Genomic DNA, 17674 nt, shown 5'->3' on the forward strand with positions numbered 1-17674 from the left:
CAGAGACAGGTAGAATTCTTGAGTCTGAAGCCAGCCTGGTGTACATAGCAAGTTTCATGATACTCAGGGATACATAGAGAGACCCCATACATTATGCTAACAAGATAAGCTCATCATAAAATACCTCACTTTTTGGTGTTCTGCCTGCATGTATATCTGTGTGAGGGTGTGTCAGATCCCTGGGAACTGGAGTTACAGATAGTTGTGAACTGCCATGTGGGAACTGGGAATTGAACCTGGGTCCTTTGGAAGAACAGCCAGTGTTCTTAACCACTGAACCATCTCTCCAGCCCCCAAAACCTCTCTTTTCAACACAGAGTATGGCCTATGAAGTTGATTTCAAATTCTCTACATAGCAAGAAATGACCTTGACTCTCTGCTCCGCTTGCTACCATCACAAGTATATCCCACAGTAACTGCGCGGCCTTCCACCTGAGGGACAGGGACTACAGTCCCCATGTACTTGGCGAACACCTGGATTTGTAACTTTTTGTCCTATAACTATAGAAAATTCATGAAACTACTTCTGCATTGGAACATGTTGTTCTAGAAACCTGAACCTGTTTCATTTTGTAGAGATACTTAAGATTTAGTATATTTCTGCCTTGAGTTCTGAAAAGGCTGATTCTGAGATTATACGTTTATTAGAAGTGATGACAATCTTGGAAATGCCTTTACAGATTGGAGCTAATGTGTCTAGCATATGTATCCAGCAAAATGCAACAATTTTTTAGACATTATGGCATAGAATATATTACAGATATCTCTTACAATCCTATAAGGCAAACAAATATGGAGAGATCTAACAGGACTTTAAGGAAACGTTCATAGAACAGAAGGGAGATATGGGATCTCCCAGAGATAGATTAAATAATGCACTATTGAATTTAAATTTTAAAATGTCAATGAGACAAGTAGCACAACTGCAAAAAAAAAAGAAATGGATTTTTAAAAGGTCTGCTGAGTTATATCAGTATATAGATGTCTTAACTTCAGAATGGAAAGCAGGAAATATGTTGTGTTGGGGAAGAGGTTTTGTCTTTCTTTCAACAGGAGAAGAAAAGCTATGGATTTCTTTAAAGTTAATAGAGATTAGAGTTGACCAGGGGAGATTTCCAGAAAATCTTGACTGCAGACATGAAGGAAGAAACCAGAAAAACAACAAAACATGTAACATGAAATGCTGATCCCTCTACATGAGAACAGTGCTGAGACTGGCTGAAACATGTGTCTGCATAGCCAATAGATCTTGTTGGCTACAGAGTCCTCAGGACTTATAAAGCCATCCTTTCATATGGCATGGGTGAAAAGTAATACTACAGTTTGGTTATATAATCCAAACCGACTTATAAAGAAACCACTCTTTCCCTCCCCCTCTTCTCTTCTCTTCTCTTCTCTTCTCTCTCTCTCTCTCTCTCTCTCTCCTCACTTCCATCTCTCCCCACAATTTCTCTCTCCGTCCTTTTCTGCCTTCATGGCTCTGTTCCCATCAGTCATCTGCTGGTCTATATGTCCAATCATCTGCCTCTACCTCTCCTCCTGGAGGCCCTAACTCCCCTTCCCTTCCCCTTCCCCAAATAAACTTCCTTATACAAGAAGGGGGAAAAAAGATGATGGTGGCACATGCCTTTAATCTTAGGAGTTAGCGGGAGACAGAGGCAAGTAGATCTCTGTGAGTTCAAGGCCAACCTGGTCTACAGAGTGAGTTCCAGAATAGCAAAGGCTACACAGAGAGACCCTGTCTAAAAAAAAAAAAAAAAAAAACCAAGTAGAGAATAATCTTTAGTTAAGTTGTACACTGCACATTCTATACATGTGTTAAAAGGACCAGACACCAAAGACAAGTAGGCAGATAATCCAACTTCACAAACTGCATCAATAGCTGTTTCCTCAAAAATCTGCATCCAGGACAACTTCTAAATGGCTATCTAAGATCATGCAGCCTCAGACTGTTCCAGCCAGGACTTCAGTTAAACCCTGCACTTTCCCATCACACAGAAACTAGGCAGCAAATTACATAGCTAGGTCTCTCAGAACTTGGGCACTTTCCCAATTTTCTTAAGGCCCCTAAAAGAAATGTTACCCCAAGACAGCAGTAAGCAATTTTAAGAGAACAATACCTGATTCTCCAAAAATGGGGTGGGTGGTTTGGGGGTCATTCAGTGGGTAATGGTGTTTGTTGTCATTTAAGGGGAGTTGACCACAAGTTGTTAATAGTCTTAGTCAGGGAGGAAATAAAGTAAAAAGTAAGTTAGATTCAAGGATCTTTTTCTCTTTTTCTTTTTCTTTCCTCTATCCCTCTTTCTCTCCATCTAGTGTTAAAGGGAAAAGAGGGGAGAAGGGATGAAAAGAAGAAAGGAGAATACAGGAACGGCAGGATAAAAGGGTATATTATTGAATCTACTTTTAAACTAAAGAGTACCAGCAAGCCAAAAATATTACATTGGTATGGATCTCCATGCATTGATACAAAATTAAGATTATTTTTGTTACAACATACTGTATATGTTTCAGCTCTTGTTTATGGTATTGTACCTATGCAACTCACTTAAAAATGTAATGTGAAGTTCTAGTCCTTGAAAGCTGCTTTTACAAATTGTTTAAGATGATGCAAGTTTAAGAAATGTAAGTTAATAGTCAGTCGATCAAACTTGTGGTCTTGTTAATTCTTAGTTTAATAAATTACAGAAGTAAGCTTTATTTACTCTCCTGAAGATGTTTTCAACATTAATCATATGGCAAATAGCTAGAAACAAGCACCATTTGCCTCTTCAGGTATACCATAGATAAATAGATGGTCTTTAAAAACCTCAGAGACCTACAGAATATATAGCATTTAAATATGTTTTATTAGGAAAGGATTTTGACAGTAAGACATGTCAGCTCTTGGCAGCATCCCTAGCCTACTTCAAAGAAGATGATGGTTATCAAAGAACCTCTATCTGGAGTTTGCTTCGAATGTGGCAAGTAGCCACTGGAAAAGAACACTGCCCTTGTCTCAACTGCAGACAACATGCTGTTCAAACTGGACAAACTGGATGCAGGGAAGTCAGCTGCCAAGCATTGCCAAGACAAGGTAAGCAGTCCTTCATAATTCCTGCTTCACAAAAATGTCTGTCATATACTGGGCCACAAGGCTAAAGATGATGCCCCAATGTTATAAAGAAACCTTGAGTGACTATCCAAGTAGCCAGTAGTCTCTGTCATTTCTATAGTTTCGGAAGCTGCTTGCTCTGCCCTGTCTGTCTACTCAGGTAATATTTATCCTTCTCAGGTCTCCAATGGGGTTGGAGACTAGATAGTTATAGTCTCACAATTAAGCTTACGGATTTTAAGAAAATGTTTTAAGGTCTAAAAGGATATTTATAGGTTGATAAATGCAAGTTATGATAGAAAATGATTTAAGTACAAAACTCTGAACTCACCAAGATAGAATAGAGTATAGATCACTTTCTCTAAGTTTATCAAATACAAATGGACTGGACATTGAATATAATTCTTACCTGATAGTTTTCTAATTGTTCTTATTATATATAGTGTATTAATATAAGAGAAAGTCTTTTTATTGGACTAAAGGGGGGAGATGTTGGGGAACGGTTTTGTGCACTGTATATGCAAATGTATTCTAATTTCTGTACCCAGATATCTGGTTGCAGTCTAGACATTGGCATTATTATTGAAGTATCTCATGGCTCAGTGTTATGTAAAAAGTGTTCTCCATTTCCTCTGATTTTACAATAAAGAGCTGAACAGCCAATAGTTGGGCAGGAGAGTTAAGGTGGGATTTCTGATCCCAGGGAGGAGGGGGTCCCAGATCGAGAGCAGGAGAGAGAGGAGAAGGTTACCATGAGGACATGGATGGAGCAGGATTAGCTAGGGCAACACTAGTTGGCAGGTAATGGTAGGTCAGGCCAGCATAGTCAGGTTAGAATAGATGCATATCTGTCCAGCTATAAAACTTGAAGGCCTGCACAGCCCTCCACACCTCCTATAATGACAGATTTATCTGATGCCACAGGAAGAAGAGCCTCGTCTTGCCCATCTACACAGAGGGCATGGCATGCAGCTCTGAGGACAGTATAATCTGACATCCAGAAGATGCCTATTGGCTGTACAGAACCATGCCAAACAGAAAGACCATAAAGTGTCTTGATTGATTTCTGAGGAGCACTTAGTGACCTGAAAGGGCGCTACATTCTTCCTGGAAGAATGACAAGCCTGACATTTGGTGGCCTCCGCTGATGGACTAGGAACATACTTTTCAAGCAAATATCTCCTTGTTTAACACAGAAAGACATGGGCACACACTGGTGGAGACATCATCTACAGGCAAGTTTAAAATGTCTGGCTAGGGTGGTGATGACACACACCTTTAATCCCAGCACTCAGAAGGCAGAGGCAGGCAAATCTCTGAGTTCAAGGCTGGCCTGGTTTACAGAATGAGCTCCAGGACAGTCAGGGCTACACTGGCCTTAGAAACCCTGTCTTGAAAAACCAAAAAAAGGAAGAAGAAGAAGAAGAAGAAGAAGAAGAAGAAGAAGAAGAAGAAGAAGAAGAAGAAAAGAGAAAAGAAAGGAAGGAAGGAAGGAAGAAACTGAGACTAAACAGTTCCAGCATAGATTTCACCTTAATCATGAGGAAAGTAGCACTGTCACTACTTTGTAAAAGGTAATAGTATGTGCCGGGAGTGGTGGCACACGCCTTTAATCCCAGCACAGAAGCAGGCAGATCACTGTGAGTCCAAAATGAGTCAAGGCTACACAGAGAAACCCTGTCTCAAAAAAAAAAAAAAAAAAAGAGTCCCTGGTCCTTTGGACTCCTTCAGCCCTCCTTCCTCATCCTCTTCCAGGCCTAACCCACTTTGCACTCCAGACGCCACCACTGTCTGATAGGGCCCCGTGCTTTCCCCGGAGCTACTCTGTAGTGTCCTCTTCCAGCACACAGGGAGATGACAAAATCTAGGTGGAAGCACTTGGGAGCTCTTACAGCCACAGAGAGAGCCATGTAAAAATCAGTCGAATGTGTTATCATAAAGCAGGACTCATATTTTGCATTTTCTATAGTAACTTTTCATTATTATACTAAGTTGGGGCCAGGAGGACATCTGAGAGTGTCAGCACATTCAACCTAGCAGGGGCAAAGCTCTGGATTTGATCAGCAGTTTCAAAAAAACCATTTTAAAAAGCCCCACATTTGCACACCTTCTGTCACTAGTCTCTAAACACAACATAAGAGCCGCGAACACAGCAAGCACCTTGGGTAAAGTGGAGAAGTCAAAGCAGAGGCCCGTTCTCTGTTTTTTAAAATAAGACAGAATTTCAGTCCTCTTGACCACACCACCAGTTTGACAGCCTTTCTCCCCAGCAAAGCGCGGCCCAGCTGCGTAGCTACTCACTGGAGTTGAGGAGGATCATGGCCTTCACACACAGGTACTCTTTGTGCTGGAGTTTTAGCTCACGGAACCTCGATGTCGTCGCCAGGAGCATGTCAAAGATTTCCAGAATCCCTTCTACGCACTTGCCCTCATCCCTGCAAGAGTGCATTTGGGAATTGAAGGGACACACAGCATCAGGCATCATCTCAAGTTTCATCTTGTGCATTGTCGCCTCACTATACTGGCGTGCCAGTAAGACTACACTTAGCAGCAGGAAGTCACTAGCTCTGTGCCCATGTAAAGAAAACCAGTGCAGGCCCAATGGGAGAACACTTGCCTAGCATTCGCAAGGCTGTGGGTTAAAGCCTTGGCATTGGAGGAAACTAACACGGGGAATTTCCTGAAAATTCTTAAACAGATTTTCAGGCAAATGTGTGCACTGGGGCTATAAGTTTCTTTCTACTCCTTACATAAGAGATTCTTGAAGGAATTGCCACTCCGGTGGCTTATATACAAACCACTGCAGCCAGCCGGCCTCGCTGGGAATGACTCAGCTTATTACAAAGGGAGTGTGCACACTCCCATCAGCAAATGATGAGAGGGAGACTGTCAGAACCAAATATTTTAAGAAAAACAAACTTTTACATCCTCATACATAGGACTGAATTTAGAAACTGGTTTAGGAACCAAGAGACATTTAAAATGACATTTAAAGAAGGCAAACATGACACACAAAGAAATTATAATTGAAGGTGGGTTAGTTAGGGAAAGAAGACAGACATGGGGGCAGGCGACAACTTTTCCCTTTGACTTGCTGAAGCGGAGTTTTTGCGTGTTTTGGTTTTTTCTTTTTTTTAAGTTTTTGGTTGTTTTTGTTTTGTCTTTTTTTTTTTCATTGTTTTATTGAGACAAGGTCTTGCCTTCATCCCCTCGCCTCCCTACCTCCACTTCTGAAATCTGAAATTACGGATGTGTGCCACACCACCCAGCCTGAAGCTGGTTTTTAAACAAAGGTTTCAGACAAACCTCCTATAGGAATGAACTATTCCATCTACCCTTAAAATAAATGGTTATACCCAAACTGGGAAGCACTGGTTTCTATTCACACTAGCAAGGCACGAATTAACCTCACTGCGCTCAAGAACTGCTCTCTTCAGTTGCAGAGTTCCCGGAAGCTCCTGAAAGCCTGCAGCGCACAGCAAAGGGCACCGTGGCGGCCATGGGTGTGCGCAGGGTCTACTTTTCATCTCTTGTTGAAGGTGCCTGCCTCCTCTCACCTAAGCCAGGTCAGTTCTAGTGAGCGTGAGACATCACGAGAGGACCTCTGTAGAAGTCATCTGAACTGACACCACCAGCCTTGCCTGTTAGGTGCTCAGGTGGGACAGCAGCTCGTCAGGACCCTGCATCCCGCAGCACTCAGGGCTCGCGCAGACTCACCCACACACAGCCAGCCGCAAGCACGCAACTGCTCCCTTTGGCTGATCAGCATAGGAACTTCGGGAAATAGTGGCATCTTACTGCAAGTGTGAAGTTAAGTGACAGGACACCAGTGCCCCCTAGAAGTCATTCACGGGTTCAAAAACAAATAAACGACAACAAAAACAAAAACAAAAACACACCTCCGAAAATCGGAGCCCTGGGCGAAGAGTGCTAAAAGGTACACAAACCCTTCTAGGCCACACACCCCATCTTCACACCTCCCTAAATCTCCTTAGCTCTGAGCCCTGTGAGGGTGGCAGAAGCCCTGAACACAGCAAGTGGAGAGGAACTGTCTGTGTTCCGCATTTCCCTCAGGCCAAATCCTCACACCAGCAGCCTAGTGCAGGACCCTTGCTTGGAACTACAAGTGCTGAGCTTCAAGGTGTTTTAGACCCAGAGAAGCCCACCTGAAGCATCACCAACAAGCCCATGCTGAGCACTGGCCCTTGAGCCGATGTTTTCAGTTTGTTCTGCTTATTTTGCTTTTTTTTTTTTTTTTTTTTTTTTTTAAAGACAGAGTCCAACCATGTAGCACAGGCTAGCTTCAAATTGGTGACCCTCCTGTCTCCACCTTCCCTGGATTAGTATAGGTGTGGGTCACCATGCCCCAATGTGCATTGATGGTTTAATAGTTTGACTCCTTATTCTTCTGTAAAATTCAAACTCAGGTAGAACTATGCACAATTGTATAACATACACACACACGCACACATTCCCTCCCCCCCCACACAAAATCAACTCAGCTGAAATCAATCTTATTTTCCAGAAGTTGCCACCCATGCCAAAGAAAAGCCCTTAAATATCAGGTTTAACACTCTCCCCCCATTTCCTTATTGAAAACAGTTCATTATAATAAAATTAATATTCCAAAACTGAGTTGTTTAGGTTTGGGGGCATCTGAAGCCACAACAAACACTGCACCTGCGAGTGCTCCCTCCACACGTGTGCCTCACAGAAAAAGTTCCAGTCTAAATAATCCTAAAGAACCAGGCCCAGCTGTTGCCTTTTCAGCGGGGTGGGGGTGGGGTGGGTGTAAGCAGCCAGTTCATTCCACGCAGGCTTCAAGTTTTTTCAATGACATCACAGGCTATAGAAACCAAATACATTTTTAGAAAATAAATGAGCCACGTAGGCGGGACATAATGTACACCTCCTAAGCGGCTCGTAATAACCTTCCGCTTTGAGATGAGTCCTGCAGAACAAAGTGAAGAGGGGCGTTCGCAAACGGATGCGATCCACGCCATTCATTGGGGACTGAAACTGAGTTATGAATAAGAGGGTTAGGACAGGATTGAGAAATAAGGGTTAAAGGCAGAGGCACTGTAATTGGAGGGTTAGAAAGCATCAGTCAAATCAACCTATTTATAGAAGTATGCTTTGAGCCAGTGCCAAATAAAGATTAAGTTAGCGAGTGCATGTGGAATAACTTACTTGATTACCTTATCATTAAAAAAAAAATCCTGTTTGATACACCAATGAAATATTGAGTGGTCTCTGTAGGTGTGACAACTGGACCAAATTTCTATAAGGGGCCCAATTATGGCTTAGCATATAGGAAAGGCTTCATAAATGTTTAACTAAAACGAAATCACTTCACTAAACGGGTAAATTGAAATTTACGAGTAAAACCCTATGGTCTTCAAGGGCACTGAGCATATCAACACTGCATGCAAATGCAGTCCATAAGGACCTTCAAAACCACAGGGTCCCAGGAGCCCCAACAGTGCCCACAGTGGGGTCCCAGGCCACAGTCCAGTCTCCTGTTGATGCTGACACAAAGAGGTCTCAGTATGCATTTGTGTGTGTGTGTGTGTGTGTGTGTGTGTGTGTGTGTGTGTGTGTGTGAACACATGCACACTTAGAGGTCAGACTATTTTTGCAGAATCAGTTCTCTCCTTTCACCATGTGGGTCTCAGGGATCAAGCTCAGGTCATCAGTCTTGATGAAAAGCTCTACCCACTGAGCCATCTTGCCAGTCACATATGCATTTTGGGGGCAAATAGAAGCTCAGGTTTTAAAGCAGATCTTCGTATGATCTGCTGAATGCCAAAAGAGCTTACAAATAAGCCCAAATCACTAGGTTTTCCTTTCATTCTCAGTACATTCAAGGTTTTTTGTTTTGTTTCGTTTTTCTGTAGAAACCTCAATAAGAACAAACGGCCCAGGTAGGGGGCTTGACTCAGTGTCTGCTTAGCAAGCATGAGGCTCTCAGTTTCATACCCAGCACCACAGTAAGCAAAAAACAAAACAAGTGCTCAGTATACTCATGTGAGATACCACGTGAGGGAATTCACACAGGACAATCCAATAAGAGAGGTGCTTTTCAAGTGCTGTGAAAGTATTTATCCACTTTGCAAGAAAAGTTTCTAACATTTATAACAGAACCTCTTTCCCTGATTTTTTAAAATAGCAATTCTTTATTCAAAAAGGATTGTGCCTATTACATTAAAATGTGGTGTGTGTGTGTGTGTATGTGTGTGTGTGTGTGTGTAGAGATAGAAAGAGGAAAGGGAGAGAGAGAGAGACGGTGTCTCAGGTAGATGAGGCTGGCCTCAAGCTCACTACATAGCTAAGGCTGACCTTTAACTCCTGACCTCCTGCCTTTGCTTTCCAGAGGTTGAAATTACAGGCATGTGTCACCACACCTAACTTAAAGATATAATTACTTATGAGAGATGTATTGTCCCTTAGACTTGAAATTCTAGACTTCACAAAGTTAATGTGTTAAAGACAATACTATGTTTTGAATTTAATTTTGTTTTGTTTTGTCATGCTGTCAAATTTGAAAGCCCCATGCACACTAGACAAGCATCCAACCACTGAACTACCCTTCTAGTCCTAACCGTAATATTTAAGAGTAGACTAGATAGAGGGCTTTTATTTTATTTTAATCTTTTGGTTTTTCAAGACAGGGTTTCTTTGTGAAGCCCTGGCTGTTCTGGACTCACTTTGTAGACCAGGCTGGCCTCAAGCTCATAGCGATCCACCTGCCTCTGCCTCCCGAGTGCTGGGACTAAAGGCGTGCGTCACCACGCCCCGGCTTAGATAGATGGCTTTAAAGAACACTGGCTTCTCTTCCTGAGGACCCAGGTTCAATTCCCAGCACCTTCATAGTAGCTCACAACCATCTGTAACTCTAGTCCCAGGAGATCTGATGCCCCTTCTGGCATGCACATGGTGCACAGAAGCTCATGCGGGTAAAACACTTGTATATATACTTTTTTTTTTTTATTTAAAAAAAGGAATTATCAAGGAAAGGTAAGCATGGGCTGGTGAGGTGACTTTACCTGTAAAGGTGCCTGTCACCAAGCCTGACAAGCCTGTTCGCCAGGACTCACATGCTCGAAGGAGAGAAGCTGCTCTCTCACGTTGTTCTCTAGTTTCCACACACAGGCTGTGGCATGCACATGGGTCGCCACGCAAATAAGTAAATAAGTAAATAAATAAATAAATGTAGTTCTAAAAATAAAATAAACACCAGTAGGGACTCCAAAATAAATAAATAAATAAAAACAACAACAACCTATCCTTTCTACGTAAATGCACTCACAACTCCCAAAACCTCCTTTTCAATATCAATGACATATACTAAAGTTACGTGACAAAGCCAACTGAAATGTTTATGAAGACTAAGATGAATCTCCTAAAACAATTTTTTAAGAAAAGCTTCTTGGATCAGGGTTTCTTTGCCTCAGCGTGCTGCACAGACTGCGGACACACGTGGCCACACCCAGTTCTCCGTTTCTTTTATTAGCTGGTCTAAAGGGCATGATACTTATGAGGCTTGGGGTTCTGGGGTTCCTTACAGCAACACATACACATATTCCTCTAGGGGTTAAAGAGCCCAGAGAGAGGAAGAGGAGTAAATTGATTCCCGAACATGTTCTCCACCAAGACTCGGTTACTGACATGCTACATTTGGCATCACCTAGACACCGAAACAAAAAGTGAAATAATTTAAATCCCAGCAGCCACCAGTGGGTGAGACAACTAACGCAGTGGGGTTACGTGTCTATGTCACTGTATGTGTGCCTGTGAAGCAGAAGGAATGAATGGGGGACGGCCCGGCTGGGTATTTGGCCTTTTAGTTTGACCGACAACCCTGCGGTGACAGTAGGAGCGTGTTTCTGAAGTGGGTAAAAACAGAGCAGGTCCCAGGGCTGTGTTCTAAGACAAAATAAATCATGAAATCAAGTAGCCTTTTGCCTCCCTTTTTCCCTTCCCATTCTCTTCCCCGCTCCCCCCCCCCCCGCCCCCGGGGAGGGGAGGATGTGCTAACTGTGTGGACGTTAGAACCAGAATCCCACGTCTAACTCCATCACTTACTGCAGCTGTAGGTCAATCGCTTCACTTCCCATTTTCTTAACACTACGAAGAACTGGGATGACAACCGCTGTTTCCTCCCAAAGGGCTTTGGGAAAGACTAAGCAAGGCGACACACATCAAGTGCTTCAGAGAGTCCCTGGCACCCACCAGCTACTAAGTTAGCCATTTGGATGGTCACTGAGGGGGTCTGGTACCTGCCCCACTGCTCTGGCTTCCAGAGCCTCCCTTTCTTTGTGTCCACCACCTGTGTCCACCACCTGTGTCCACCACCTGGGTTTTACTCCTGCTCAAGCCACATCTCAGGCTTCAGCTCTTCCCACAGGATTTTGCTCGCCACCAGAACACCGCCATTACTCAGAACAGTGCTCTTTGTCAATGCCATCCATGACAACAGGCAGAATGGATGCTGATACCTTGGGACAGCGCTCTTCATCTGCGCAACGTGCCAGTGAGGGTCTTCTGATGACCTAAAGTGGTAACAGGGTTATGATGCAAGAGTTGGGGCAGGCACTTCAGGTTCACAGCACCAGGCATCCTCCTGCTCTGTGCACAGTCTAATGCGCTGACCATTTAACATTACTACTTTTTCCAATGGAGATTTCTCAAACCACTCAAAGCTACGCCAAAAGTTTTCCATTCTTCCTATGACAAAGCTCAACTGTTGTTGGATATCCCAGTTTATCTTCCATGAACAGTGCGACTAAATCCTAGTTTAGTACCTGCTCCGTGCCATCTTTAAAAAAAGAAGAAGAAGAAAAAAAAAAGCCAAGTGCAACCCACTTTGTGGCATCAGCACGGTCACATCCCAGTGTCTGTGAACTCTCACTTGGCCTTAATAAAAAGCCCTCCCACCACCTGTTCCAAAACTGCTATTACAGATAAATGGTACTCTTCACATTAAAGCTATAGCACATGAAAATAAATTTGGAAGGGTCAAGAGAATTTTATCACCTGTCCAGAGATGTAACTGGTCACTCAGCTGCAGCAACTTAGGAATATAGTGTGAGAACAGAATTTTTAATGAAAAAAAATCTATGTTATGTTGACTGTGTTCTCAGTAGCCCAGGCTTGTGGAACTTGATGCAGTACTGGTTAATACTCATCATGGAAAATGAATCCTGGGACCCACACCCTCTTCTTGTGTTCTTGACCCCATGAAGGAGTGGATGGTGTTATTAGCCTCTAACTGCCCTTTCAGGCATGAGAATTTAATTATAGCACCTAAGATTTCGTTCCCACTCACTTTGCTTAGTCAAACAGATCAGAGATGAAATACAAAGTTTTTTTTTTTTTTCTCACCTGTCCAGAACGAGGTCTGGAGCAAAGATGAGCTTGCCAGGGTGGTCGATCGAGCGCCACATCAGTCCCACCATTAGCACCTCCATCCAACAGCTTTCTAAGAGCCGGACTTGGTCCAGCAGGCTGAGCTCCACAAAGCCTGGGAAAACAGGAGTCCATTAAACACACCTCCCTCCCCATCAACAACCCATTTCTGTCAAGACAGAATGGCAAGTTATTAAACACTAAGGAAACCTAAATACCACAGGGATGGAATTAATCCGTGTTTCAAAGAGGTGATTAAATGTTGGTTAAAGGGACCTCAGCTGTGAAATTTATGATTTCCAGCCCCCAACTCCTTCAGAAAACAAGCAAATTCTGTTTATTATTTCTCAAGAACCATTGGCTCCCCTGAGCCAGATGCTAGGAAGGACCCAAAAGGCAGAACTGAGTCTTGCTAGTTATGGCTGCACTGTCCTAGTCATTCCTGGGCCCTGATGAGGAAGCCAAAGCTCAGCTGTCAATCAGGAGCTGCTTGTCTGTCCTGGTCCATGGCCTGGAGGGTGGATGGGTGGGGTAGGTAGAGCCTAGTTGACTGGGGCTGGAAGGCAAGCAAAGAGTAGTGCCAACCCCTGCAGAAAGCCAAGGCTTCCACTAAAACAGCCTTTTCGATTGTGTAACCTTTCCTGTGCTGTATTAGAACTGTTCTGGGTAAGGATGCTGTCTCTAGGCAAGTCTATCCCAAAGAGTAAAGACAACAGCCAAAGCAGCTGATACTCTGATGGCATAAATGAGCCACAGAACTGGAAAGAAACACAGAATCACTAGGGTAGTGAATGCCTTTAGCACAAAACAGAGGACATAGGAACTTCTCCCATAATGCACAATAAAAGGGGGCTGCAAAACATAAACACAGTAGTCAAAGGCTCAGCCTTGGAGTGAAATGGATTCTGGTTTTGAATATCAGCTTAGTCCCTTCTTAAGTAGTAACTGTGTGCGTGTGTGCACGCGTGTGTGTGTGTGTGTGTGTGTGTGTGTGTGTGTGTGTGTGTGTGTGTGTGTGCACGCGCGCACGCACATGCTAGGGAGCAAAGCCAGGGTCTTGAGCATGCTAGGCTCTACCACTAAATGACATCCCTATCCCCCAACTCCCCAAACCCCCAACCCCCCCCCCAGTAAGTTAATCTCTTGTCAAGCATACTTGCCTCCTTCTGAGAATTTCCTACATTTAAGATCTCTTATAAATATCTCACCAGTGTCATTACTGTGTAAGGCCACACATGTTCAAGCCTTTGGATCACAGTCCTGAACATGTGCACTACGGAGAAGTGAATGGGGCATGCATGTAAAGATGGGCAGAGCCAAAGCTGGGGAGAAGGGCTCAGTCAGGAAAGTGCTTGCCAGATAATTCTGAGGACCTGAGTTTGATCCTCAGGACCTACTTAGTGGGCACCCATAATGCCAACACCAAGGAGGAAGAGACAGAAAGCTCTCTTGGTCAATCTAGCCAATCAGTGAACTCCGAGATCACGGAGAAAGCTTGTACCAAAATATAAGGTGGCAAGCAATTGAGAAAGGTACCAGTGTCAAGCCCTGGCCTCTAGACACACACCGAGGTACATGCAGACACACATGCACATATACACACCACACACCGATGGGCAAGTCCCTTCCAGTGCCACATGCTTATGCTCAGGTTCCTGATATGTGTACACTTTCCAGTCTCATTCACAGTCATATGTAAGACACACGCAAATCTTTCAAAACACCAGGCTTGAAAAAAGACCAATGGGGGAGGGGGCGTGGCAAATAGGTTTCTGTAGTTAGTGATCTTATCTCCATTCTTTCTGGGAGATCCTGCAAATGGTGTTTGGAAAACACTTGAAATAAAAAGTAGAGGAAAGTGCATTGGTGTTTTTCTTCTCCGGGAAACGACAGACAAAACGAAATAATTTTGGCAAAGGTAGAGACACTAGACAAAACAAAGCTGGGAACCAGAAGATCTTCAGAAAGCTCAGATGAAATGCCCCCCAACCCCCATCAACAATGGCCACAAGGGACCCTCGCACCCGGGGCCATGGCTCACACACCTATTCATCCATCTGCTCAACGATGCCAAATCCTTACAATTTACCTCATGCAAATTGCCTACTGCTGCCCCTGCCTCCGGGCCATGGGAACCTTAGCCTGGCTTAGAATTCAAAGAGAGGGTGACTTTATTTCTTGGATGGTTGTAAAAGAAGTGAATGGTCCACCCTTGTGAGACCTTTATCTCAAAACAGAAGTAAATGTAGAGCCATGCTGCACGAGGTCTCAGCCACTAAAAGTGCTTTCATGCAAGCCTGTGAGCTTGACCCCTGAAACCAATGGTGGAAAGAAAGAACTGACTTCTGAAAGTTGTCCTCTGACCTCTACACACGCACCATTGGTGCACAGAAACGTGCATGTGCACATGGACACACACACACACACCACTAATGATAATGGTAATAATAATAATAATAATAATAAATGATAAACAAATATAACAATATTTTAAAAGCAAGTGCAATTAATAAACTTAACCTATTCAACATCATAGTTCAGCCTGGCCTACCTTAAACATGCTCAGAATACTCTGGCCAGCCTACTGTTTGGTACGACCATTTAGTACAAGGCCTGTTTTATAATAAAGCATCAAATAGCTCTAGTGATCTCTTGAATCTTATACTGAAGGAAAAATACAGAATGAGTAAAGTATAGTTTCAATCATCACACCTACAGTGAAGAGCTGTGAGCTAAACCATAAATTGGGGATGTGGTGGGGCCTGGGGAAATAGCCACTTTATAGGATGAAAAGTACATATTCTACATGACCCCATTTTAATACCATGAAGATTTACTTTTCCATCGATTCATAGTACTTCAACTGCTGATTAACCCTATTTGTATATACTGACTCTTTCTCTATTGGAGTGATATCTTGTATACCCATCTGATAAACCTTTTGCCTTCACACTGTAAGACTGGCCTAATCCTGCCCTGATCTGACCATGCCCTTCCTCGCAAGCTGAGACATCCATAGCCAAGGGACTGGTCCCTATGAAATCAGCATCTCTACCTTTTAACCAGGCCCCAAGACCCTAGACTTGCCCAAGTTACCATAAGTCCAGTTCCAAAGTGTGAGTATGTTTCTTCTTAGGTTCTGTCCCAGACTCTATCTGGGCATGAGAGGTAAGCAACAGGCATTGTCTGCAGGAGATATGGATATAGCCAGTGTGACAGTGTGGGAAGTGGATCTGGGAGTCAAAAATGAAGAGCCAGATCTAGAAAGAGGCTATATACGATGCTTCCTGGAGTAGTCTATCTCATATAAAGCTTGAGAGTCTGGGAACTCTAAACAGAACCTAACCTTCCAAGACATGTTGTTATATGTGTCAAGGTAGGAAGGAAAAAAAACACACCATCATAAGTTACAAATTTTGCTCATCAGTTAAGAAGAGCATATTACTGGGACCCAAGTTTTATTCGAAGCACCTAGGCTGAGTTCAATCCTTGGCATCCACATTGGACAGTTCATTCTTGCCTGTGACTCCGGCTTCCGGGGGACCTGACACCGCTGGCTTCCTTGGTCACCTGCAGTTGTGTTCACGTACCTCCACATAGATGTACGCATATATGTAAAATTAAAATTCAATTTAAAAAAATCTTCTAAATAAAAGATTACAAAACAAAGTGTCAAGCAAATAGAATGAAGTCAGGATGTAGAGAGCCCTACCAGGGATTTTCTTGGCCCAGCCAATCATGTGCACCAGTTCCTTGTCAGCCAGCTTCGTGAGGGACATCATCATGGAGGCCTCGGTGAAGGGCATGCTGGGACGGCTCACTAGCACGTTGGGCGGCTCTGCTTCCAGGAGGGTGAGCACCAGCTGCTCTGGGCTCAGCGTGCTCAGAAGCAGCTCCTTCACCCGGGGCACATGGCCGCTGTTTCTCTTGGCTTTGCTCAGGCACTGGACCTGCTCACCGGAACTTCTCTGTCTTCGCACTATGCGGTACCCACACCTCTCTCTCCTGGATCCTAAAGAGGAGAGCAGATGACAGTCCAGTGGTTTCTCCGCCCAAGATTCCAGCTCACTGAATGACCAGTCTAAAACAACGAGGGCATGAGGGTGTGGGTAAGAGGTTAAGTGCTCGACTAACATGGTGACTCTCACATGCAAGGCCTGAGTTTGACTCCCAGCCCCAGCACTAAGAAGCAGCTGCGTTGAGGGCGGTGGCGGTATTGTTGATATCATTCCATTTTATATTTTGCAGTCTGTGGGCCACAAAGATAACTACTGTCTGGGTGTATCAACAACACAATGTGTTTGGAAACTTCTGCTCTGTTTCAAGGTTATCACTGGCTACAGAATCTGTTTCCCTTCTAAAGTATGCTGCTAGACCCAGGTTCAAAGATAAGAGTTAGAAATTGTACTCAAGTAGAAAATGAGGAAAAGTCAGGACTTTATCACTGATATTTCCAGTTAGCAAATAATACATGCTAGTGACATCTTAAAAGCATTTATATACATGTATTTTTTTCTTTCTATATACTTACACAAACAAATATATTTCAAATAAATTAACTGAAAAAGCCTGAAAAATACAAAAGAAGATTAATTTTGTCATAAATTCTTTCTGTGTTTTTTCTTTTATGCTTTTTAATATCTTATACCAAAATTAGAATCATAGTACATACACTATTTCATAAACTGCTCTTTATCATAGTGAAAATATGTCACTTGGGCTGGGGAGATGGCTCTGTGAGTAACATCACCAGCCACACAAGTTTCAATGACCTGAATTCAACACTCAGAATTCAAGCAGAAGAAGCCTTATACGCCACACGTAGTGACACACGCCTTTGATCCCAGCATTCAGGAGGCAGAGGTAGGTGGATCTCTGTGAGTTCGAGGCCAGACTGATCTACATAGTGAATTCCAGGACAGCCAGGGCTACAGAGTGAGACCCTGTCTCAGAAAAATAAGAAAGGAGGAGGAGGAATAGGAAGAGGAGGAAGTAGAGGAGGAGAAGGAGAAGGAGGAGGAGGAGGAGGAGAAGAAGCTGAAGCTGTAAATACAGCCTCTATAATCCCAGCTCTCCTACAGGAATATAGGGGACAGAGACATGAGAGTTACCCAGAAGCCCACAGGCCAGCTAGCCTAGAGAATGCGGTGCTGAAGAAAAAAAAAAAAAAAA

General features: G+C 43.5%; 1 protein-coding gene across 4 annotated transcripts in view; it reads right to left on the minus strand.

The window, feature by feature from the left end:
- Positions 1-17674, minus strand: part of Esr2 (estrogen receptor 2) — a 58315-nt gene that overhangs the window by 5319 nt on the left and 35322 nt on the right. For 2 of the 4 annotated variants that reach the window (XM_051147732.1, XM_051147724.1), the window contains exons 5-8: positions 16215-16514; positions 12479-12617; positions 11593-11646; positions 5396-5529 (exon numbers count right to left, since the gene is read on the minus strand). In XM_051147732.1, coding sequence (XP_051003689.1) covers positions 5396-5529; positions 11593-11646; positions 12479-12617; positions 16215-16514 — 627 coding nt within the window. The remainder of the gene's footprint in view (positions 1-5395; positions 5530-11592; positions 11647-12478; positions 12618-16214; positions 16515-17674) is intronic. The other 2 variants (XM_051147751.1, XM_051147742.1) reach the window with 2 other exon arrangements.

The sequence above is a fragment of the Acomys russatus genome, chromosome 1, assembly GCF_903995435.1.
Source record: "Acomys russatus chromosome 1, mAcoRus1.1, whole genome shotgun sequence".
In the NCBI taxonomy this organism is placed as follows: domain Eukaryota; kingdom Metazoa; phylum Chordata; class Mammalia; order Rodentia; family Muridae; genus Acomys; species Acomys russatus.